Source organism: Chlorocebus sabaeus, chromosome 1 (assembly GCF_047675955.1).
Source record: "Chlorocebus sabaeus isolate Y175 chromosome 1, mChlSab1.0.hap1, whole genome shotgun sequence".
NCBI lineage: Eukaryota > Metazoa > Chordata > Mammalia > Primates > Cercopithecidae > Chlorocebus > Chlorocebus sabaeus.
This window is the reverse complement of record NC_132904.1, coordinates 17,476,026-17,501,924: the sequence shown is the minus strand read 5'-3', so window position 1 is coordinate 17,501,924 and position 25,899 is coordinate 17,476,026. Positions and strand designations below refer to the sequence as shown.

The 25,899-nt window shown below is 44.5% G+C and overlaps 1 protein-coding gene across 1 annotated transcript in view; it reads right to left on the bottom strand.

The window, feature by feature from the left end:
- Positions 1 to 25,899, bottom strand: part of AGBL2 (AGBL carboxypeptidase 2) — a 100,952-nt gene that overhangs the window by 64,283 nt on the left and 10,770 nt on the right. Inside the window, 7 exon segments of the mRNA XM_037999326.2 lie at positions 319 to 449; positions 2,988 to 3,088; positions 4,618 to 4,744; positions 9,105 to 9,261; positions 13,090 to 13,872; positions 15,099 to 15,252; positions 22,768 to 22,875. Of these exon segments, the coding sequence (XP_037855254.2) occupies positions 319 to 449; positions 2,988 to 3,088; positions 4,618 to 4,744; positions 9,105 to 9,261; positions 13,090 to 13,872; positions 15,099 to 15,252; positions 22,768 to 22,875 (1,561 nt within the window).

The window sequence follows — 25,899 nt, the reverse complement described above, 5'->3', positions numbered from 1 at the left end:
AAACAGAGGCTGGCAAAGAATACACACTCTTTTGTTTTTGTTTGTTTGTTTGTTTGTTTGTTTCTGAACCTGTTGCCCACACTGGAGTGCAGTGACATGATCTTGGCTCACTGTAGCCTTAACTTCCCGGGCTCAGGTGATCCTCCCACCTCAGCCTCCCCAGTATCTAGGACTACAGGAGTGGATCACCAAGCCCAGCTAATTTTTGTATTTTTTGTAGAAACAAGATCTCACTATATCACCCAGGTTAACAACAAAGTATTAAAAAAGAAAAACAAAAACAAACAAACAAAAAAACCTCTGTTGTTTCTTTGTTACCTGGATTCAATGTCAGACAAAGAGATGTCACTCCAACTTTCTTCTAAATCTACATCTTGTCCAAGTTCATGGAATTTCTTGTGGATTTCCTGTCGTAAAAGCTCCTTAAGCTCTGCTAGACACTGAGTGAACTATGAAAGTGAAAAAAAGAACTATTTTGATAATTCATTTTATTTTATTTATTTATTATTATTGTTTTTGAGACGGAGTTTGACTCTTGTTGCCCAGGCTGGAGTACAACGGCGCAATCTCGGCTCACTGCAACCTCCACCTCCTGGGTTCAAGTGATTCTTCTGCCTCAGCCTCCCAAGTAGTTGGTATTACAGGCATGCGCCACCACACTCAGCTAATTTTGTATTTTTAGTAGAGACAGGGTTTTACCATATTGGTCAGGCTGGTTTCGAACTCCTGATCTCAGGTGACCCACCTGTCTCAGTCTCCCAAAGTACTGGGATTACAGGCGTGAACCACCATGCCCGGCCCATTTTATTTATTCATCAAATACTTACTAAGTGTATGCTGAAAGGCATTTTATTTATTGCTGCGAACACAAAGATGAATAACCTGCACCCCTGCTAGCAAGGACATGTTAACAGAAAATTACATAAGCTGGAGGAACAGACAGAAATTTTCTTTAGGGCAGAATATCAATGAGCACTGCTCTAGCCGCCACTTTTCTCTGGCTAGAGCCAACTTCTTCTTTTTTATTTTATTTTTTTGAGACAGAGTCTTGCTCTGTCGCCAGGCTGAAGTACAGTGGCGTGATCTCAGTTCACTGCAACCTCCGCCTCCCAGGTTCAAGCCATTCTCCTGCCTCAGCCTCCTGAGTAGCTGGGACTACAGGTGCGCACCACCATGCCCAGCTACTTTTTGTATTTTTAGTAGAGACGGAGTTTTACTACATTGGCCAGGATGGTCTTGAACTCCTGACCTCGTGATCCGCCTGCCTTGGCCTCCCAAAGTGCTGGGATTACAGGTGTGAGCCACCATGCCTGGCCGCCAAGTTCTTCAACAATGCAATAGTCTATTTTATTTTATTTTATTTTATTATTTTTTTTTAAGATGGAGTGTTGCTCTGTTACTCAGGCTGGAGTGTAGTGGCATGACCTCTGTTCACTGCAACCTCCGCCTCCTGGGTTCAAGTGTTTCTCCTGCCTCAGCCTCCCGAGCAGCTGGGATTACAGGCACTTGCCACCACACCCAGCTAATTTTTGTATTTTTAGTAGAGATGGGGGTTTCACTGTGTTGGTCAGGCTGGTCTCGAACTCCTGACCTTGTGATTCACCAGCCTTGGCCTCCTGAAGTGCTGGGATTACAGGTGTGAGCCACTGCACCTGGCCTGATGATGATGATTATTAGTTTTTTTTTGTTTTTTTTTTTTGGGGAAGACATAATTAACAAGGCAAGACCTCAGAAAGGCCATAGGGGAAGTCAACAAGTGCACACAGAGCAGAGCTAATTTTGGAGAAGAGAAAAAGACACGTGGCTGGGCACAGCGGCTCAAGCCTGTAATCCCAGCACTTTGGGAGGCTGAGGCGGGCAGATTACCTGAAGTCAGGAGTTCCAGACCAGCCTGACCAATATGGTAAAACCCTGTCTCTACTAAAAGATATAAAAATTAGCCGGACGTGGTGGCACACGCCTGTAATCCCAGCTACTCAGGAGACCGAGGCAGAAGAATCGCATGAACCAGGGAGGCAGAGATTATAGTGAGCCAAGTTCGCGCCACTGCACTCCAGCCTGAGAGACAGAGGGAGACCCTGTCTCAAAAAAAAGAAAAAAAAAAAAAGATGCCTGATTTTCTAAAATAAGAGAAAGGAAAGATAATTAGTGTTGTAGCTGGGCACAGTGGCTCATGCTTGTAATCCCAGCACTTTGAGAGGCTGAGGCAGGAGGATCACAAACCCAGGAGCTGCAGACCAGCCTGGTAACAGAAAAACCCTGTCTCTACAAAAACTTAAGAATTAGCTATGTGTGGTGGCGCATACTTGTGGTCTCAACTACTTGGGAGGCTAAGGTGTTGAGGCTGCAATAAGCCGTGATCACGCCATTGCACTTCAGCCTGGGTAACAGAGTGAGACCCTATCTCAAAAGAAGAAAAAAAAGAATAGGTGTTGCCATAGGTAAGTCCAGAAGCGAGGGAGACGTGTTCTAAAGGACTGTCTCCATCTTCTTGGTGAATTATGAGGTCTTACCATTTGTAGACAGTATGCAGGCTGGGGGCTTTCTTATTTTCTTTTATTATAAAAACTTCAGAAAAACTAGTAAGAGGAAAATAAAGATAGCCTGTAATTCCACTGGGCTCACTTTGGACCCATGTGAAACTGATCACAGCAGCATCATCACATTTCTTTTTTTTTTAAGTCTCACTCTGTCTCCCAGGCTGGAGTGCAGTGGCGTGATCTCAGCTCAGAGCAACCTCCGCCTCCTGGGTTTAAGTGATTCTCCTGCTTCAGCCTCCTGAGAGCTGGGATTACAGGTGCACACCACCATGACCAGCTAATTTTTTTTTATTTTTAGTAGAGACGCGGTTTCACTATATTGCCCAGGCTGGTTTCGAACTCCTGAGCTCAGGCAATCCACCCACCTCAGCCTCCCAAATTGCTAGGATTACAGGTGTGAGCCACCATGCCTGGCCTTCACCACATTTCTTGAAACCCCATTTTTACCTTGGTGTGGTCAGGATCACAGAAGTCCAGAAGGGTGTCACAGACATGATAACCTAAGGACTTTAGATCTTCGATGGTAAAGTGAGTGTCTCTTTTACTACCTGGAAAAAAAAAAAAAAACCCGCAAACATTTCCAATTAAATCTTAATGAATGAATATAAATCTAATTTATGATTATCGTTTTAAAAATACCTCCACTGGCTGGGCACAGTGACTCACACCTATACTCCCAGCACTTTGAGAGACCAAGGCAGGCCCTTCACTTGAGCCTAGGAGTTTGAGACCAACCTGGGCAACATGGCGAGACCTTGTCTCTACAAAAAATACAAAAATTAGCCTGATGTTGTGGCATGTGCCTATAGTCCCAGCTACTCAGGAGGTTGAGGTCAGAGGCCAAGGTGGGAGGATCGCCTGAGCCAGGGAGGCAGAGGTTGCAGTGAGCTGAGAGTGCGCCACTGCATTCCAGCCTGGGTAACAGAGGGAGATGCTGAAACAAAACAAAAAAAAACACCTCTTATTCTAGAATATTATGCTTTAGGAGAGTGTAGCTCTCCTAGTTTTAGTTTGGTTCAGAAGAATCTTTGGCAATGAAAAAATTATAATCATGATGGTTCTAATTACTGAGGTTTTTACTTCATGTTAGGCACTATGGCAAGTGCACTCCGTGTACCATCTCGCTAAGCAGTACCTACAATGCAAGTACTATTATTATTGCAGTAAAAGGAAAATGAGGCTGGACATGGTGGCTCATGCCTGCTATGCCAGCACTTTGAGAGGCTGAGGCAGGAGGATTGCTTGAGCCAGGGAGTTTGAGGCCAGCTTGAGCAACATAGGCAGACCCTGTCTCTACAAAAAAATAAAAAAATTAGCTGGGCATGGTGATGTGACCAACTACATGAGAAGCTAAGGTGGGAGAATCACTTGAGCCTGGGAGGTTGCAGAGAGCCATGATCATGCCACGTTACACTCTAGCCTGGGTGAAAGAAACCCTGTCTCAAAAAAACAAAAAATAAAAATAAAAATGAAAATAAAGAAAGGAAAAAAAAAGAAGTTCAAAAAGGCTAGATAATTTACCCAAGAACACAAAACTTGTTAATGGAGCTGAAATTCAACCCCCTATCTGCCTGATTCCAGCTTTTTTGTTTGTTTGTTTTGAGACGGAGTCTTGCTCTGTCACCCAGGCTGGAGTGCAGTGACACGATCTTGGCTCACTGCAACCTTCCTCTCCCGGGTTCAAGCGATTCTCTTGCCTCAGCCTCCAGAGTAGCTGGGACTACAGGCGCATGCCACCACGCCCGGCTAATGTTTAGTAGACATGGGGTTTCACCATGTTGACCAAGCTGGTCTTGATCTCCGAACCTCGTGATCTGCCTGCCTCGGCCTCCCGAAATGCTGGGTGAGCCACCACACCTGGCCTGATTCCAGGTCTTTAGCAACCACTATGCCATACTACCCCATCAAATATTATATTTCACATTCATATTTTGGGCATTCAAATTTAGCATAAGTCTAGACAAAGAAATCCTCTAGATCAGTTATCTCCCCAGCATTCAAAGGCATTTCATCTCTCTGATGCTTTGCTTGGATTTCCCTTCCTATGCTGGTCTATGATATACAAAGGAGAATGTACCCAGGGTGGACCCGCCAAAGGTAGACTCCATGGTGTAGCTGTTTAGGATTCCCATCCGCCACATAACAACTCGTCCCGTTCCTTCTTTGCATTTTTGGACCTTAAAATTACAACTGTGAAAAGAGAACTAAAAAGAAATCCAAATTTTCTGTTAATCATAAATCAGCAAATGTAAAATGTCTAAGATTCATTAATATGACACAAGAATAGTTTCCCTGGGGTCCATATGTTATTTCCCAAAGCATGTTCCACAAAATACTAATTTGGAGGGATGTTAACGGGTATTACAGGGGAAAAAGGAGTTCTGTGGCCATGTTAGTCAGGCAGACAAAGGGTTAACAAAACCAAACAGGCTTTCTCTGCAAGCCCTCTTAGACTGTTTAACATGTGGACTGTAATCTTCCAAAGGGAAGAGAGTACATTTGCAATTTGTTTTCCAAACATTTTTGCCCATGAACTCTTCCTTCCTGTTGTCTCCACCCCACACCCCCAAGGAGAATTTTGCACGACTAGGTTTCCTAGAACATCTGTTTGGCATTCAAGGCACTAGCCAACCTTTCTTTTTCTTTTTTTTTTTGAGACGGAGTCTCGCTCTGTCGCCCAAGCTGGAGTGCAGGGGCCGGATCTCGGCTCACTCCAAGCTCCGCCTCCTGGGTTCACGCCATTCTCCTGCCTCAGCCTCCCGAGTAGCTGGGACTACAGGCGCCCGCCGCCTCGCCCGGTTAGTTTTTTGTATTTCTTAGTAGAGACGAGGTTTCATCACGTATTTTCTGCCACTCCCCAACTTGAACCCCTAAATCTAGTTGTGTTTATATTCTCTCTATGATATGTGTATTCCTCACCCCCATAATCTCTGCCTGGAACTCTCTCTCCCTTACACTAATCTTATTACTTGGAGTTCAATATCCTCCATTATCTTTTATGACCCCTCAGCCCTTGTGCCTCACTTGGAGTTTGTAATATACACTTGGCACCTCTCTCTATGCACCCTATCCTGCTAAAAAATTTTTGCAGTTGGAAAGTATTTCATTGTCCAGTGATTTTTAAATTGTGCTCTGTGGAATCCAGGGGTTCTACTGAGAAGCCTCAGGGCATTTCTGCTTCAAGGAGGGAAGGAGCAGAGGAGACAGGTTTCCCTGCTTCAATTAGTTTGTTTTAGATATGGGTTCTGGGTGTGATTTCCTGAAAAAAAAAAAAAAGAAAGAAAAGAAGAGAAGAGAAGAAAAGGAAAAGAAGAAAAGAAAAGAAGGACAGGAAAGGAAAGGAGAAAGAAAGAAAGGAGAAAGAGAAAGAAAGAGAGAGAGAGAGAGAGAGAAAGGAAGAAAGAAAAGAAGAGGAGAAAAAAAGAGAAGAAAAAAGAGAAGAGAACAGAAAGAGAGGCCGGGCATGGTGGCTCATGCCTGTAATACCAGCACTTTGGGAGGCTGAGGCGGGCCAATCACCTGAGGTCAGGAATCTGAGACCAGCCTGGCCAACATGGCGACACCCTGACTCTACTAAAAATACAAAAAAATTAGCCAGGCATGGCAGTATGCACCTGTAATCACAGCTACTCAGGAGGCTGAGGCAGAAGAATTGCTTGAACCTGGGAGGAGGAGGTTGCAGTGAGCTGAGATCACACCACTGACTCCGGCTTGGGCAACAGAGCAAGACTCAAAAAACGAAAGAGAGAGAGAGGAAGGAAGGAAGGCTTCCTCTTTTTCTTTTTTTAAACAAATAAGAGTAACAATACAAAATATTTTTCTCATATATCTTTATGGGAAAAAAAATTGTATTATCGGCCAGGTGTGGTGGCTCATCCCTGTAATCCTAGCACTTTGGGAGGCCGAGGTGGATGGATCATGAGGTCAGGAGATCGAGACCATCCTGGTCAACACAGTGAAAGCCCGTCTCTACTAAAAATACAAAAAAAAAAAAAAATTAGCCGAGTGTGGTAGCTCGTGCCTGTAATCCCAGCTATCCAGGAGGCTGAGGTAGGAGAATCACTTCAACTCAGGAGGCGGAGGTTGCCGTGAGCTGAGATCATGCCACTGCACTCCAGCCTGGGAGACAGAGTGAGACTCCATCTCAAAAAAAAAAAAAAAACAAATTAAAATACTTTTCTAAAGCCAGTACAGTGGTTCACACCTGTAATCCCAGCACTTTGGGAGGCTAAGGTGGGAGGGTCACTTGAACCCAGGATTTCAAGACTAGCCTGGGCAACATAGTGAGACACTGTCTCTATTAAAAAAAAAAAAAAAAAAGGCCGGGCACGGTGGCTTATGCCTGTAATCCCAGCACTTTGGGAGGCCGAGGCAGGCGGATCATGAGGTCAGGAGATTGAGACCATCCTGGGTAACATGGTGAAACCCCGTCTCTACTAAAAAATAAAAAAAATTAGCCCGGCGTGGTGGTGGGCACCTATAGTCCCAGCTACTTGGGAGGCTGAGGCAGAAGAATGGCGTGAACCCGGGAACTGGAGCTTGCAGTGAGCCAAGATCGTGCCACTGCACTCCAGCCTGGGCAACAGAGCAAGACTCCGTCTCAAAAAAAAAAAAAAAAAAAACTTAAAAAAAAATCCAGTCTAGGCCATGTGCGGTGCGGTGGCTCACACTTGTAATTCCAACACTTTGGGAGACCAAGATGGGCAGATCACGAGGTAAGGAGTTCGAGACCAGCTTGGCCTACATGGTGAAACTCCATCTCTACTAAAAATACAGAATTAGCCAAGCATAGTGGCGCATGTCTGTAATCTCAGCTACTCGGGAGGCTGAGGCAGGAGAATTGCTTGAACCCGCTAGGCAGAGGTTGCAGTGAGTGGATATCGTGTCACTTCACTCCAACCTGGGTGACAGAGCAAGACTACGTCTTGAAAAAATAAATAAAAGGACAGGCATGGTGGCTCACACCTGTAATCCCAGCACTTTGGGAGGCTGAGGTGGGTGGTCAGGAGTTCAAGACCAGCCTCGCCAAGATGGTGAAACCCTGTATCTACTAAAAATACAAAAATTAGCCGGGCGTCGTGGCCGGCGCCTGTAATCCCAGATCCTCGGGAGGCTGAGGCAGAGAACTGCTTGATCCCAGGAGGTGGAGGTTGCAGTGAGCTGAGATCGCGCCACTGCACTCCAGCCTGGGCAACAGAACAATACTCTCTCAAAAAAAAAAAAAAAAAAGAAGAAGAAGAAGAAAAAAAAATAAGTAAAATAAATAAATAAATAAATAAAAATTCAATCTACTTTCTTCTTCTGACAGCTACATTTTGTGGATTTATTTATGATGTGAAAAACCAGCTTCTACACCAGTGAAGATTACCTGTATATGCCTGTCACAAGTTGTTAGTCAATTATTAAAAACTTTTATATTGTTTTCATTAAGTTCTTTAATATCTTACAATTATTTGTGATCTCCTGTTATATAACCTTTCCTGTGAAGACTCATGACATTAGCATTTTGCTTGTCCTTCAGTCTCTTCTTCCAGGGCCAACCACCACAGGATAGGTGATAGATAACTGTATATACTAAGAATTTCAACTTATGGCGGGGCGCAGTAGTTCACGCCTGTAATCCCAGCACTTTGGGAGGCCGGGGCAGGCGGATCATTTGAGATCAGGAGTTTGAGAACAGCCTAGCCAACATGGTGAAACCCTGTCTCTACTAAAAGTACAAAAAAAATTAGCTGGGCATGGTTGTGCATGCCTGTAATCTCAACTACTCAGGAGGCTGAGGCAGAATAATTGCTTGAACCTGGGAGGCAGAGGTTGCAGTGAGCCAAGATTGCACCACTACACTCCAGCCTTGACAGAGCGAGACTCCATCTAAAAAAAAAAAAAAAAAAAAAAGAATACCACATTTTATTTATCTGTTGATTGGTTGATGGACACAGCAATTCTTTTTTATTTTATTGTTTAGTAGTGGCAGGGGTCTCCCTATGTTGCCCAGGCTGGTCTCAAACTCCTGGGCTCAAGCAATCTGCCCACATTGGCCTCCCAAAGTGCGAGGATTATAGGCATGAGCCACTGTAGCTGGCAGGACACAACAATTCTTTTTTTTTTTTGAGATGGAGTTTTGCTCTTGTTGCCCAGGCTGGAGTGCAATGGCACGATCTCTGCTCACTGCAACCTCTGCCTCCCAGGTTTAAGTGATTCTCCTGCCTCAGCCTCCCAAGTAACGGGCATTACAGGCATGCACCACCATGTCTGGCTAATTTTTGTATTTTTAATAGAGATGGGGTTTCTCCATGTTGGTCAGGCTGGTCTCGAACTCCTGACCTCAGGTAATCTTCCTGCCTCGGCCCCCCAAAGTGCTGGGATTACAGGTATGAGCCACTGTGCCTGGCCCCACAGCAATTCTTAAAACCACACTTTTCTAAATTCTTGAAGTCTAGGTTGCTGGGATTTACCAAAGATAATAAAAAGAGATACAAAATGCCAAATAAAACACTACCTATAGGAAGCAGTGAGTTCCCAGGTCCCTAACTCAATGGAGAGAAAATTACATTATGTGTTTACCTTATCTGGTGCATTTTTGCTTAACATTAAAGGAAAGACTCGTTCATGAAGCCAGTACTTGCGATTGTTGTTATTACAGCCATACAGGAAGGTATTATTCTTACGACTGTGGCCATGGAAATCACAATACAACAGAACCTCTCTTTCTTCAAGAAGTCTATTGAGGGGGCAAACAAAGGATTCAGTGGACACCCAAATGCATGTAAATAATTAAGGATCATTTGGTATCTCTTCCTTAAATACAGCTGCTGATACTTTCCCTCCTAAGAAAATCTCAACTCCAGTGGCCTTCAATGGACCCTATCTCCATTCTCAGCCACTGCAGAAAACATGTCATCAGCTTGCCTTGCCAGTCAGAGGGACTTGAAATGGAGAATTTCTTTTTTCCTTTTTGAGACAGGGTCTTGCTCTGTTGCGCAGGCTGCAGTGTAGTGGCCTGACCATGGCTCACTGTAGCCCTGACTTCCTGGGCTCAAGTCATCCGCCCACCTCAGCCTCCTAAGTAGTTGGGACTACAGGCACACACCAATACACCCAGCTATTTCTGTTTCTGTCTTTTTTTTTTTGTAGAGACAGGGTGATATAGGTTGGGTATTTGTCTCTGCCCAAATCTCATGTTGAATATAACCACCAACGTTGGAGGTGGGGTCTAGCGAGAGGTATTTGGATAGTGGGGGTGGATCCCTCATGAGTGGCTTGGGCCATCCCTCTGGTGAAACTTGAGCTCTCACTCTGACTTTGCACAAGATCTGGTTGTTTAAAAATGTGTGACTCATGCCTGTAATCCCAGCACTTTGGGAGGCTGAGGCGGGAGTATCACGAGGTCAGGAGATGGAGACCATCCTGGCTAACATGGTGAAACCCCGTCGCAATTAAAAATACAAAAAATTAGCTGGGCACGGTGGCAGGCACCTGTAGTCCCAGCTACTCGGGAGGCTGAGGCAGAAGAATGGCACGAACCCGGGAGGCAGAGCTTGCAGTGAGCCAAGATCGTGCCACTGCACTCCAGCCTGGGTGACAGAGCAGCGAGGCTCCGTCTCAAAAAAAAAAAAAAAAAGTGTAACACCAGCCAGGCGTGGTGGCCCACACCTGTAATCCCAGCACTTTGGGAGGCCGAGGTGGGTGGATCACCTGAAGTCAGAAGTTCAAGACCAGCGTGACCAACATAGTGAAACCCCATCTCTACTAAAAATACAAAATTAGCTAGGTGTTGTGGTGCATGCCTGTAATGCCAGCTACTCAGGAGGCTGAGACAGGAGAATCACTTGAACACAGGAGGCAGAGTTGCCATAAGCCGAGATTGCACCATTGCACTCCAGCCTGGGCAACAAGAGTGAAACTCTATTTCAAAAAAAAAAAAAAAAAATGAACTCTGTCTCCAAAAAAAAAAAAAAAAAAAAAAAAAAAAGTGTGGTACCTCCCCTACACTTATTCTCTCTCTCCTCCTCCTGCTTTCGCCATGTGATATGCCTGCTCCCTCTTTGCCTTCTGCCATAATTGTATGCTTCCTGAGGCCTCCCTAGAAGTTGAGCAGATACTAGCACCATGCTTCTTGTAAAGCTGTAGAACTATGAGCCAATTAAACCTCTTTTCTTCATAAATTACCCAGTCTGAGGGCTTTCTTTCTTTCTTTCTCTTTTTTTTTTTGTTGAGACAGTCTCACTTTGTCACCTAGGCTGGAGTGCAATGGTGTGATCTTGGCTCACTGCAACCGCTGCCTCCCAGGTTCAAGAAATTCTACTGCTTCAGCATCCTGAGTAGCTGGGATTACAGGCATGCACCACCATGCCAGGCTAATTTTTGTATTTTTAGTAGAGATGGAGTTTCTCTCTCTCTCTTTTTTTTTTTTTTGAGATAGAGTTTCACTCTTGTTGCCCAGGCTGGAGTGCAATGGCGCAATCTTGGCTTACTGGGCATCTGGGGAGTTTCACCATGTTGGTTAGGCAGGTCTCAAACTCTTGACCTCAAGTGATCTGCCTGCCTCAGCCTCCCAAAGTGCTGGGATTACAGACATGAGCCGCCACGACCAGCTAGGTATTTCTTTATAGCAATGCAAGTACAACCTAATACACAGGGTCTCACTATGTTGCCCAGGCTGGTCTCCAACTCCTGGTCTCAAGTGATCCTCCTGCCTCAGCCTCTCAAGGTGCTGGGATTACAGGCATGAGTCACTGTGCCTGACCAGAAATGGAAAAGTTCTGATGTGAAAAGAGGTGGTGGGTAGCCTTGCGTAAGCTGACAAGTGCAAAAAAGCCTATTGAGAAAAAGGCCACCATGGTGCAGACCTGTGAAGAAAGAGAGGGAGGCAGAGAGTGGGCAGTTGCAGGAAAGAAAAAGAACCAAAGAAAGCCTTGATTCCTGACTTTCGAGGGCCGGTTCCTACAAGGCTCAGCTTGTCTTTGTCTCATGATCACCCAGGACACCTATTCCAGCTTTCCAAACATGTTCACTTTCCCCATGATGAGTATAGCAACAACAATGCTATACATTTATAATGTGCTGGGTATTACAGCAAATATATCATGTGATTATCTCAATCCTCACAGTAACCGCCCAGGGCAGGTATTATTATCCCTATTTTACAGATGAGAAAACTGAAGCTCAGACACATTATATCACTTAGCTAAGGTCACAGAACCAGCCAACAGTAAAAACAGGTCTCAAACTCAGGCCTGACTCTGAAACATGTGCTCTTAGCTATGCCTGCCATGGTGCCATCTCAGCTCACTGCAACCTCTGCCTCCCAGGTTCAAGTGATTCTCCTGACTCAGCCACCCGAGTAGCTGGGATTACAGGCGCCCACTACCATGCCCAGCTAATTTTTCTATTTTTAGTAGAGACGGGGTTTCACTATGTTGGCTAGGCTGGTCTCAAACTCCTGACCTCAGGTGATCTGCCTGCTTCAGCCTCCCAAAGTGCTGGGATTACAGGTGTGAACCACTGAGGCTGGCCCACATATTCTTATATGCTGTATTTTCATTTCCAATGGGATGAAAATTCCTTTAAGGCGGGTGCTATTACATTGTAACCGTCAATGCTTTTATACAGGCTTGAAAACTGCTGACTGATGTTGTAATTCTTTCTTTGTGATAGGCAATATAAGATCGTAAAAGAATTTAGACTCTGGAACCAGAGAGAGCGCCTGTATTTAAATATCTACTCTGTCACTTAATAGCTTTATGACCTTAGGCCAGTTACTTAACCTATTCAGTTTTCTTTTCTTTTTTTTTGAGATGGAGTCTCACTCTGCCACCCAGGCTGGAGTGCTGTGGCATGATCTCGGCTCACTGCAATCTCTACCTCCCTGGTTCAAGCGATTCTCTTGCCTCAGCCTCTTGAGTAGCTGGGATTACAGGCACCCACCAGCATGCCTGGCTAATTTTTGTATTTTTAGTAGAGACTGGGTTTCGCCATGTTGGCCAGGTTGGTCTTGAACTCCTGACCCCAGGTGATCTGCCCACCTCAGCTTCCCAAAATGCTGGGATTACAGCTGTGAGCCACCACGCCTGGCCTTGGTTCTCAATTTCTGTATCATACAACATGAGATATTGACTGTGCCTACCTCATAATGTTAATGTGAAGATTAAATGAGTCATGTGTATAATGCATCTATCATACAGCTTGCCACTTCATGCATACACATTTACTAATTGTTAGCTACTATTATGATACAAGTCTCATCATGAAGACCTATGAACTCCCCTGAACTCTGACCTTTTCCTTTCAATTATTTCATTTACAAGTGAAATGACTCTGATGAAATGTTGCATGTCCAGTTTCAACCCAAAGATAAGACATGATTTAAAAGTCTGAAAATTAACAAAGTCACTTGACCGCAAAGAGACTGGTAAGGGCTCTATCTCCAAAGTCATACTGAATTCCTTTAACAACAAAAGAGACCTCATACCCCATCAGGTAGGGATATCTGGTGCTAGTACTCATAGTCATAGCAGTCACAGAAAGATCAACAGATAAAAAGTCTCACCTTTTGATCATGTTCCTGGTGTACCAAATACAAGGGAAAGACTCCTTCAGAATGGTTTTATAATGCCTGTTCAAATCCCTTCCAGCCAAGGAACACCGATAATTCCCCACAATCACACCATCTGGATTTAACATGGGAAGCACCTTGAAGACAAAAATATCTCTGAGGAGCTGGGCATCTGGGGAGTTGCTAAGGATGAAATCTAAAAAGCCTTTCATAACCCAGGAGCCATTACTTTCCCCAGGGTGGACTCTGGCACTCAAGACCACAGCTTTCTTTGCAGCTGCCTCTTGAGGGGTCTGGGATGGGTTGGTGATGGTGAGCAAGTAAACGGTATTTCCTGCTAGGCTTCTGCATAAAGTTTGGAGCTTGCAGAACTGAGACTGGATGGGGTTGTTTGCCACTGACAGGAGGTAGCATTGCAAATCAGTGTATGTATATGGGTAGAAGTGTGCAAAGAAGCAAGTGTCCTGGTCATATGGAAACTGAATGGTCCATGTGAGACAGTAGAAGGGCTGCTGCCCATCATCCGTGTTGTTCTTGTAGTACTTGATTTCATTTCCTTCTCTCCTCCAGCCAATATTGCGCGTGTTGGCATCCATTTGGGAGTACAGGAGTGGCTTCATTCCTACAGTATAAAGACTCTTGGGTTTTAGCAAGTTGACAATGGTGAAGCGATAGGTGGCATCTTTTCTGGTGTTCTGAACACGAAAATAAAACCACTGAGTATGTTTGTTAGTGTAGAGGTCGGTTCGCAAGGTGAGTTCATACTCATAGGTGTCTCTGTAATGGAGAAAATAGAACAACTCTGTAACCTTACACCCTACCTTAAAAAACAAATTGGGAAAATGTTGTTTTCTCCTGGTAAAAACAGGTCTTATTACAACAGACAAACCTGCTACCTTAATCATTTAATCTCTGTAATCCCAGCACTTTGGGAGGCTGAGGCGGGCAGATCACCTGAGGTCAGGAGTTCAAGACCAGCCTGGCCAACATGGTGAAACCCTGTCTTTACTAAATGTACCAAAAAAAAAAAAAAAAAAAGAAAAAAAAATTAGCCAGGCATGGTGGCGGGTACCTGTAATCCCAGCTACTCGGGAGTCTGAAGCAAGAGAATCACTTGAACCCACGAGGTGCAGGTTGCAGTGAGCCAAGATTGCGCCATTGCTCTCCAGCCTGGGCAACAGAGCAAGACTCCATCTTGAGAAAAACAAAACAAAACAAAACAAAAAATAAGGAAGTATATCTGTGGTACTGCCATAGAAAAACACCTGAAATTTATGAAGTGGAAAAAAAAATTGCCAATTTGCAAAACAGTATGTACGTATACCATTAACCAATTTTTATTTTAATAATATATAAATGGCTGGACGCAGTGGCTCACGCCTGTAATCCCAGCACTTAGGGAGGCCGAGAAGGGCAGATCACGAGGTCAGGAGAGCAAAACCATCCTGGCTAACATGGTGAAACCCCATCTCTACTAAAAATACAAACAAATTAGCCGGGCGTGGCGGCAGGCGTCTGTAGTCCCAGCTACTCAGGAAGCTGAAGCAGGAGAATGGCGTGAACCCGGGAGGCGGAGCTTGCAGTGAGCCAAGACTGCGCCACTGCACTAGAGCCTGGGCAACAGAGCGAGACTCCATCTCAAATTTATGTATATTACATGTACACACAGAAAAAAATTAAGGCATATACACAAACAATATTTGCTGCATCTAGGAAGTATAACTATAGGAATTTTTATGTTACATATTTTTACTAATACAAATTTTAGGTGAGCTCTAATTTCTTCTATAAGCAAAGTAAATTTAGAAAATATTTTATTTTGGGGAAAAACATGAGTAATAATTACTCCATTTTTCTTCATCCCCATAACCATTTTCCTTCATCCCCATAACCATTTCCCATCACCTCTTTCTTTCTTGTAAATACTTCTGATTCCTAATATAATTCCTGAAGACACCTTTTAGTCACTCCAGTTATCATCCCTTTGGGAAACTGTTACTCACACTCTGACAGCTTTTTGCAGATTCCCACTCTCAAACCTTGATTCAAACAGTAGGGTATTATCTTCTGGTCCTTGCAACGTGACAGCAAGTTCCTTGATAATTCCTTGTTTGCCTCCCACTCTGGAACTGGTGAAATAGGAACCTTCTGTAGGCACTACAGAGAAAAGAGACATACTTAGGTTAGGTTTTACTCAGAATCCACTCATTCAGCAAATACTTACTGAGCCCAAGTGGTCATCACTATTCTAGACCAACAACAATGAAATTTCTAATTTTCAACTATCTTTGCAAAGACTTTTAATCCTTTTTTTTTTTTTTTTTTGAGACAGAGTCTCACTCTGTCACGCAGGCTGGAGTGCAGTGGCGCAATCTCGGCTCACTGCAAGCTCCGCCTCCTGGGTTCATGCCATTCTCCTGCCTCAGCCTCCCAAGCAGCTGGGACTACACGCGTCCACCACCACGCCCGGCTAATTTTTTGTATTTTGAGTAGAGACGGGGTTTCACTGTGTTAGCAAGGGTGGTCTCGATCTCCTGACCTCGTGATCCACCCACCTTGGCCTCCCAAAGTGTTGGGATTATAGGCATGAGTCACTGCACCTGGCTACTGAACATCGATTTTGTTTTTAAATGAATTATGCTTTTTGTGTCATATCCAGAATCCACTGCCACATCCAAGGTCATGAAGATTTATTCCTATGTTTTCTTTGTTTGAGACAGGGTCTCACTCTATCACCCAGGCTGGAGTGTAGTGGCATGAATCACAGTTCACGGCAGCCTCTACCTTTCGTGCTCAAGTGATCCTCCCACCTCAGCCTCCTAAGTAGCTGGGACCACAGGAGTGCGCCACCACACCAACTAATTGTTTAATTTTTTTGTAGAGATGAGGTCTCACTATGTCACCCAGGCTGTTCTTGAGCTCCAGGGCCCAAGCGATCCTCCTTCTTCAGTCTCCCAAAGTGCTGAGTTTACAGGTATGAGCCATTGCATCCCGCAGATCCCTGTTTCTTTCTTTCCTCCCTTCCTCTCTCCCTCCCTTCTTTCCTTCCTTCCTTTCTTTGACAGGGTCTTGCTCTGTCACCCAGGCTGGAGTGCAGTGGCACAATCATATCTCATGGCAGCCTCAAACATCTGAGTTCAAGTGAACCTCCTGCCTCAGCCTCCTGAGTAGCCTGGACTACAGGCGTGTGCCACCCTGCCCGGCTCCTTTGTTTTAAGATTTTTATAGTTTCAGCACTTATCTTTAGGCCATGGATCCATTTTGGATTAAGTTTTAAACAGGGTATGAAGTAGGGATTCAATTTCATTCTTTTGAGTGTGGCTATGCAGTCATCCCAACACCATTTGTTAACAGAGACCATTCTTTCCCCACTGAACAGTCTTAGCACCCTTGTCAAAAATGAATTTACCAAAAATATATGAGTTTATTTTTGGACTCTCAGTTCTCTTTTAGCGATCTATATGCCTACCCTGTGTCAGGATTATACTGTTTTGATTACTGTATGTTCACAGTGTTTTTTTTTTTTTTTTTTGAGACAGAGTCTCGCGCTCTCGCCCAGGCTGGAGTGCAGTGGCCGGATCTCAGCTCACTACAAGCTCCGCCTCCCGGGTTTACGCCATTCTCCCGCCTCAGCCTCCCGAGTAGCTGGGACTACAGGCGCCCGCCACCTCGCCCGGCTAGTTTTTTGTATTTTTTTAGTAGAGACGGGGTTTCATCGTGTTAGCCAGGATGGTCTCCATCTCCTGACCTCGTGATCCGCCCATCTCGGCCTCCCAAAGTGCTGGGATTACAGGCTTGAGCCACCGCGCCCGGCCATGTTCACAGTGTTTTGAAATCAAGAAACGTGAGTCTTCCGATTTTGTACTTCTTTTTCTGTATTAGCTATTCAGGGCCCTTTACAATTCCATATAAATTTGAGGATTATCTTTTCAATTTCTGCATAAAAGCCCTTTGAAGTTTCCAGATCCTAGAGGGAATGTGTTCAGTCTTTCCCCACTGAATATGTTATTCTTGTCATGTGTGGGTCACCAGGTGTCTTCTCCATTCCATTATATCAGTGGTCAGCCAGTGACCTGACAGAGATTTCTTAAACAACCAGGGCTTGGCTAGGTGTAATGGCTCATGCCTGTAATCCCAGCACTTTGGGAGGCTGAGGTGAGAGCACTGCTTGGGCTCAGAAGTTTGAGACCAGCCTGGGCAGAGTGGCAAAATGTTGTGTGACATATACCCTGTACAAAAAATAAAAAAGCTGGGTGGCGGTGTGCACCTGTAGTCCCCGCTACTCGGGAGGCTGAGGCGGCAGGATTGCTTAAGCTGAGAGGTAGAGGCTGCAGTGATCTGTGATTTTTCCACTGCACTCCAGCTTGGGTGACAAAGTGAGATCCTGTCATTCATTCATTCATTCATTCACTCACTCATTCCCAAGCCAAAAAGAAAAAAAAAAAAAAAAAAAAACCAAGCACAGAATTTTCCTAGTCTGGGCAGACTGGTTTTGAGGTGAGGCTCTCCTCAACACTAAGTCAGGCTGCCAAAAACTCGATGTTAGCCTTCATCTTTAGTTGCAGAAAGCCCAACCACCAACCAGAGATGCAAGCCTAGGATCTTCTTAGGTTTTTTCTGAACATGAATGCAGCTCTAGCCATGTATACTGCATTCTCCAGTATATGTGGAGGCCCTTCCAAGTGCTCATCTCCCTAAGAATCTTTCTCCTCAGCTTCTTTCCCAGGCTTTTGGGCCTATCTGCTCCTTGACTATTTGCTATCCCTTGCCCCAGGTGGCTATGAGCAGTGTATGTCTTTAAATACTTTTGATAGATGCAGATGGCACCTGGAAAAACTGCTTTAGCCAGAGGGGGGCAGTAACAAAAGTCAGCCTTTCCTCTGGCTCCTCAAGGAATTGTGAGAAAGGTAAAAAACAGTCACAACCAGTTTGAGAATAAGGTCTACATTGTCCTCTTCCCCTCTTCCACTTCCAACACCAGCATTCCACATCAGGATCGCGGGCTGCTATCCTCATGACCTCTGCTAGGCAGGGGAATGGGGAATAGTAAGTGGGTAAACAAAAATGGCACAACAGGCCGGGTGTGGTGGCTCATGACTGTAATCCCAGCACTTTGGGAGGCTGAGGCAGCCTCCTTCAAGGATCACTTGAAGTCAGGAATTCAAGACCAGCCTGGCCAACGTGGTGAAACCTTGTCTCTACCAAAAAGATAAAAAAATTAGCCAGGTGTTGTGGCAGGTGCCTGTAATCCCAGCTACTCAGGAGGCTGAGGCAGGAGAATTGCTTCAACCCGGGAGGCAGAGGTTGCAGTGAGCCGAGACTGTGCCACTACACTCCAGCCTGGACAACAGACCAAGACTCTGTCTCAAAAAAAAAAAAAAAAAAAAACACAAAAAACAAAAACAAAAATGCCACAACAAAGGCTGGGCATGGTAGTTCACGCCTGTAATCCCAGCACTTTGGGAGGCTGAGGTGGGTGGATCACCTGAGGTCAGGAGTTTGAGATCAGCCTGGCTGATATGGTGAAACGCTGTCTCTCTACTAAAAATGCAAAAATTAGCCAGGTGTGATGGTAGGCACCTGTAATTCTAGCTACTTGGGAGGCTGAGGCAGGAGAATCGCTTGAACCTGGGAGGCAGAGATTGCAGTGAGCTGAAACACACCACTGCACTCCAGCCTGAGTGACGAGAGTGAAACTCTGTCTCAAAAAAAAAAAAAAAAAAAAAAAAAGAGTTGAGGGGAACGGGACCTGTAATCCTTGCATTTTGGGAGGTTGAAGTGGACAGATTGCTTGAGCACAGGAGTTTGAGACTGGCCTGGGCAATGGCGAAACCCTGTCTCTACTAATCATACAAAAAATTAGCTGGGCAGGGTGGTACATGCCTGTAGCCCCACCTACGCAGGAGGCTAAGGTTGGACCATTCACTTGAGCCTGTGAGGTGGAAGACACAATGAGCCATGTTCATCTCACTGCACTCCAGCCTAGGTGACAGAGGAAGATTCTAAAATTTTTTTAAAAGAGTTGGGAAACATTTTTTCCTCTTGTTTTCAGAGTTGGTGAAATATTGGTATTATTTCATCTTTAAATGTTTGACAGAATTCAAACAAACCAGCCAGGTGCGGTGGGTCACGCCTGTAATCTTAGTACAGGAGTGGGAGGCGGAGGCAGGTGGATCACTTGAGGCTGGAAGTTTGAGACCAGCCTGGCCAATATGGTGAAACTCCGCCTGTACTAAAAATACGAAAAAAAAAAAAAAAAAGTTAGCTGGGGCGTGGTGGTGCACACCTGTAATCCCAGCTACTCTGGAGGCTGAGGAACAAAAGAAGGTGGAGGTTGAACCCAGAAGGTGGAGGTTGCAGTGAGCCGAGATCCTACCATGAATCCCAGCCTGGGTGACACAGTAAGTGAGACTCTGTCTCAAAAAAAAAAAAAAAAAAAAAAAAAAAAGAATTCAAACAAACCTTGTCAAGTAAGTCATTTGAGCCTGGGTCTTTTTTTTTTTTTTTTGAGATGGAGTCTTGCTCTGTTGCCCAGGCTGGAGGGCAGTGGTGCGATCTCAGTTCACTGCAACCTCCACCTCTCTGGTTCAAGCAATTCTCCTGCCTCAGCCTCCCGAGTAGCTGGGACTACAGGTGCACACCACCATACCAGGATACTTTCTTTGTATTTTCGGTAGAGAGACAGGGTTTCACCACATAGGCCAGGCTGGTCTCAAACTCTAGATTTCAGCTGATCCACCTGCCTCGGCCTCCCAAAGTGCTGGAATTAGAGGCCTGAGCTACCAGGTCCCAGGTGGGCCTGGGTTTTCTTCGTGGAAAGATCTCTAATCATTATTTTTTTTGTTATAATGTATTTAAACCTTTTATTTCTTCCTTGAGCCAGTTTTGGTAATTTTCTAGCAATTTGTCCTGTTTATCTAAATTGTCTAATTCGTTGTCACAAAGTAGTTAATAGTATTACCTTGTAACTTTTTTGATTTGTACTGGTTTGGTCCTTATGTTACCTTTTTCATTCCTGATTTTGATAATTTGTGCCTCTTTTCCTTTTTTTTTGGTTTAGCAAATATGTTTCAATTTTGTTGATGTTCCCAACAACCAACTTTTGATTTGCTTTTCTCCATCAGTTTTCTGTCTTCAATGCTTTCTGTTTTTTTTTTTTTTTTTTTTTTTTTTTTTTTGAGATAGAGTCTCACTTTGTCACCCAGGCTGAGCATAGTGGCACAATCTTGGCTCACTGCAACCTCTGTCTCCCTGGTTCATGCGATTCCTCTGCCTCAGCCTCCTGAGCAGCTGGGATTACAGGGGCACACCACTACGCCCAACTAATTTTTATATTTTTAGTAGAAACAGGGTTTCATCATGTTGGTCAAGCTGGTCTCAAACTCCTGACCTCAAGTGATCCACCCGCCTCAGCCTCCCGAAGTGCTAGGATTACAGGTATGAGGCACCACACCCAGCCTCTTATGATGACGATGATTATTTTTTGAGATGGAGTCTCGGTCTGTCGCCCAGGCTAGAGTGCAGTGGCACAATCTTGGCTCACAGCAACCTCCGCCTCCCAAGGTACAAGGGATTCTCCTGCCTCAGCCTCCTGAATAGCTGGAACTACAGGTGCCTGCCACCATGCCCAGCTACTTTTTTGTATTTTTAGTAGAGATGGGGTTTCACTGTGTTAGCCATGATGGTCTCAATCTCCTGACTTTGTGGTCCATCCACCTTGGCCTCCCAAAGTGCTGGGATTACAGGCATGAGCCACCGTGCCCAGCCTACCACCTTCTTCTTTTTTTTTTTGAAATGGAGTTTCACTCTTGTTGCCCAGGCTGGAGTGCAGTGGTGCCATCATGGCTCACTGCAACCTCCACCTCCCAGGTTTAAGTGATTCTCCTGCCTCAGCCTCCTGAGTAGCTGGGTTTACAGGCGCCTGCCACCATGACTGGCTAATTTATTGTATTTTGGTAGAGACAGAGGTTCACCATGTTGGCCAGGCTGGTCTCGAACTGCTGACCCCAGGTCATCTGCCCATCTTGGCCTCCCAAAGTGCTGGGATTACAGGTATGAGCCACCACGCCTGGCTTACATACTTTTTTTTTTTTTTTTTTTTTTTTTTGAGACAGAGTTTCAATCTTCTTGCCCAGGCTGGAGTGCATGGCACAATCTTGGCTCACCACAATCTCTGCTTCCCAGGTTCAAGAGATTCTCCTGCCTTAGCCTCCCAAGTAGCTGGGATTGCAGGCATGTACCGCCACACCTGGCTAATTTTGTATTGTCAGTAGAGATGGGGTTTCTCCATGTTGGTCAGGCTGGTCTCAAACTCCCAACCTTAGGTGATCTGCCTGCCTTGGCCTCCCAAAGTGCTGGGATTATAGGCGTGAGCCACTGTGCCCAGCCACATTCTTATTTTTATTACTACTTTCCTTCTGCTTGCTTTGGGTTTAGTTAGCTCTTATTTTTCCAGTTTACTAAGGTAGAAACTTAGGTAATTGATAAGAAGCCTTTTTTGTTTTGAAATACAGGCACTTAAAGCCATAAATACCCATAAATATCCCTGGCACTGGTTCATTTTGTTTTTGCATCCTATAACTGTTAATATGTTGTGGTTTTATTTTCACTACATTCAAAATATTTTTGAAGTCTACTTGTGATTTCTTTAACCCACAGGTTATTTAGAAAGATGTTATTCAGTTTCCACATATTTGTGGCTATCTCATATTTCATTCTGTTGTTGATTTCTAATTCAGTTTTACTATCGTCAGAGAATGTACTTTGTATTATTTTAATCCTTTTACATGTATAAAAACTTGCTTTATGGCCTAGCATATAGTTTATCCTAGGGAATCTAACAGGTACCCTTAAAAAGAATGTGTATGACTTCAGTAGGGATGGCGAAAACAAAAAGAAGGAGTATTTTATTGTTGTTAGGTATGATGTTCTGCATATTTCTCCAAAAGACATATATTCAACCCCTAGAAGCTTAAAACTCAACACAGGAAACTGCATTACTAAATGACAGTCATATGCACATAGAACAAAGTACTCATTAAAGTACATATAGGAGGTGAAGAAAAGAAGAGTAATCTCCCCAAAGATGATCCAACATCTGATTTTCAGGAAGGAGAATAACAAGAGAGAAGCTGTTAATGGACTTAGAACTATTTTTTTTTTTTTTTTTTGAGGCGGAGTCTTGCTCTGTTGCCCAGGCTGGAGTGCAGTGGCCGGATCTCAGCTCACTGCAAGCTCCGCCTCCCAGGTTTACGCCATTCTCCTGCCTCAGCCTCCTGAGTAGCTGGGACTACAGGCGCCCGCCACCTCGCCCGGCTAGATTTTTGTATTTTTTAGTAGAGACGGGGTTTCACCGTGTTAGCCAGGATGGTCTTGATCTCCTGACCTCGTGATCCACCCGTCTCGGCCTCCCAAAGTGCTGGGATTACAGGCTTGAGCCACCGCGCCCGGCCGGACTTAGATCTATTAAAAAGAATGTACTTTGATTTTAGAAAATTATCGAAACTTTACATCAGGCTGCTTATGACTCCTCCTCCAGGCTCCCACTCAGGTTGGCCTGGAAAAGAGTTTACCACTAAACTATGGATTTTTAAAATAACTTTTATTACTGAACATATGTTTATTATAACTTTGTCATGATTAACCATTCATTGTTCAGTGTAATGACAATACCTGAATCTAATTGATAGACAACTGTTCCTTTTTTCTCTCCTACAATCTCTGGTACCTTTTCATTTCCTTTAGGTTGATAGAAATATTCTGGTTGAGGTGGAGCCCACTCTGAAAGAAGACATTTTAAAAAGTACAAAATAAGAAATAATGTAAGTGGCACTATCAGAACTAATATAAAATAATAATAATAATTTTCCAAATGGCTAGTTTGGTTGAATCAAACCAAATTCCCACCCTAAATTTCCTGCTTGTTTATAAAATAATTACATCTTGTTTCTTTCCATAAAGACTTATGAGGACACTTTTAACAAAGAGCATATAAAATGAAATAATAAACTATCCATAGAAGACCTAAAAATAAGTCAGAAAGGTCAATATAGCTGCTGCAACAGCTCTTCAAAATTTGGCCCTGACTTAATGTCAGCAAAATATGGTCATTAACATAACTTTTTTTATTACCATAGAGGACTAAGTTTATCAATCGTTTCAGAGGAAGCAAGCCTTTTTCTTTTCTTTCTTTTTATTTTCTTGAGACGGAGTCTCGCTCTATTGCACAGGCTGGAGTGCAATGGTGCGATCTCAGCTCACTGCAACCTCCGCCTCTCAGGTTCAAGCGATTCTCCCACCTCAGCCCCTGAGTAGGTGGGATTACAGGCATGTGCCACCACGCCCGGTTAATTTTGTATTTTTTAGTAGAGATGGGGTTTCTCCATGTTGGTCAGGATGGTCTCAAACTCCCGACCTCAGGTGATCCGCCTGCCTCTGCCTCCCAAAGTGCTGGGATTACAGGTGTGAGCCACTGTGTCTAGCTAAGGCTTTTTCATTAATACCGAATTTAAAAAGATTTCTTTGGCTGGGTGTAGGGGCTCGTGTCTGTAATCACGGCACTTTGGGAGGACAAGGTGGGTGGATTACCTGAGGTCAGGAGTTCGAGACCAGCCTGGCCAACATAGTGAAACTCCCGCCTCTGCTAAAAATACAAAAATTAACCGGGTATAGTGGCATGTGCCTGTAGTCCTAGCTGCTCGGGAGGCTGAGGTAGGAGAATCGCTCTAACCTGGGAGGCAGAGGTTGCAGTGAATTGAGATCACACCACTGCATGCCAGCCTGGGCAAACAGAACGAGCCTCTGTCTCAAAATAAATAAATAAATAATAAAAAAATAAAAAAATAAAAACATTTCCTTTGTGGAACTTGAACAACTTTTCAATATCATTTTTAGAACAGTAGCCACTGATTAATTCCAAGAGCATACAAAGATATACCTCAGTAAAATATTATATGAATTTATTTTCTCAAAGATTATGGGAAGTGATGAGGTTTTGACAATTTAGTTTAAACAATAAGGTGCTTGCACGCCTGTAATCCCAGCACTTTGGGAGGCCGAGGCGAGTGGATCATGAGGTCAGCAGATTGAGACCAGCCTGGCCAACATGGTGAAACCCCGTCTCTATTAAAAAATATAAAAATTAGCACTTTGGGAGGCTGAGATGGGCGGATCACAAGGTCAGGAGATCGAGACCATCCTGGCTAACACTGTGAAACCCTGTCTCTACTAAAAATACAAAAAATTAGCCGGGTGCAGTGGCGGGTGCCTGTAGTCCCAGCTGCACGGGAGGCTGAGGCAGGAGAATGGCGTGAACCGGGGGGCGGAGCTTGCAGCGAGTAGAGATCTTACCACTGCACTCCAGCCTGGGGCGACAGAACGAGACTCCGTCTCAAACAAAAACAAAAACAAAAACAAAAACAAATAACAAAACAAAAATTAGTCAAGCTTGGTGGTGGGCACCTGCAATCCCAGCTACTCAGGAGGCTGAGGCAGGAGAATTGCTTGAACCCAGGAGACGGAGGTTGCAGTGAGCTGACACGGTGCCACTGTACTCTAGCTTGGGCAACAGAGTGAGACTCCGTCTCAAAAACAACAACAACCAATAAGGTGCTTATTAATACAATTTAGTTTAAACAGTAAGGTGATTGTTAATAAGTTTCTTTGAAAAATTTTTTTAAAAATTGCTTTATAAAAGATCTTGTAGTTGGCCGGGTGCGGTGGCTCACGCCTGTAATCCCAGCACTTTGGGAGGCCGAGGCAGGCGGATCACGAGGTCAGGAGTTTGAGACCAGCCTGACCAACATGGTGAAACCCCGTCTCTACTAATAAAAAATACAAAAATTAGTCGGGCATGGTGGTGCACGCCTGTAATCCCAGCTACTCAGGAGGCTGAGGCAGGAGAATCACTTGAACCTGGGAGGCAGAGGTTGCGGTGAGCCGAGATTGCGCCATCGCACTCCAGCCTGGGCAACAGAGCAAGACTCCATCTCAAAATAAAATAAAATAAAATAAAATAATAAAAAGAAAGATCTTATAGTTTAGTGAATTATCACAGCATTAACTTGGTTATTAAATTCCAGTTTCCCTGCTGGGGTTGCGGCTCACACCTGTAATCTCAGAACTTTAGGAGGCCAGGAGGATCCTTTGAGGCCAGGAATTTGGGAACAGCCTGGGCAACATAGTGAGACCACGTGTCTCTATAAAAAAGCTTTTTAAAAATTAGCCAGGCGGCTGGGCGCGGTGGTTCACACCTGTAATCCCAGCACTTTGGGAGGCCGAGGCAGGTGGATCGCTTGAGGTCAGGAGTTCGAGACCAGCCTGGCCAACATGGTGAAACCCTGTCTCTACCAAAAATATAAAAAATGAGCAGGGTGTGGTGACACGTGCCTGTAATCCCAGCTACTTGGGAGGCTGTGGCATGAGAAGCACTTGAACCCAGGAGGCAGAGGTTGCAGTGAGCCAAAATCATGCCACTGCACTCCAGCCTGGGCAATAGAGACTCTGTTCTCAAAAAAAAGAAAAAAAGAAAAAAAATTAGCCAGGCATGGTGGTGCACGCCTATAGTCCTAGCTACTCAGGAGGCTGAGGTGGGAGAATGGCTTGTGGCCAGGAGTTCAAGGCTGCAGTGAGCTGTGATCACACCACTGCACTCCAGCCTGAGTGACAGAACAGGACCCTGTCTCAAAAATAAAATATTAAATTAAAATAAAATATAAAGTAAAATAAACTCCACTTTTATTTTTTCCCTATATTTTCAGACTCATCTCTTTTTAATCCTCAATGTTCTATGGTTGCCCAAGCATG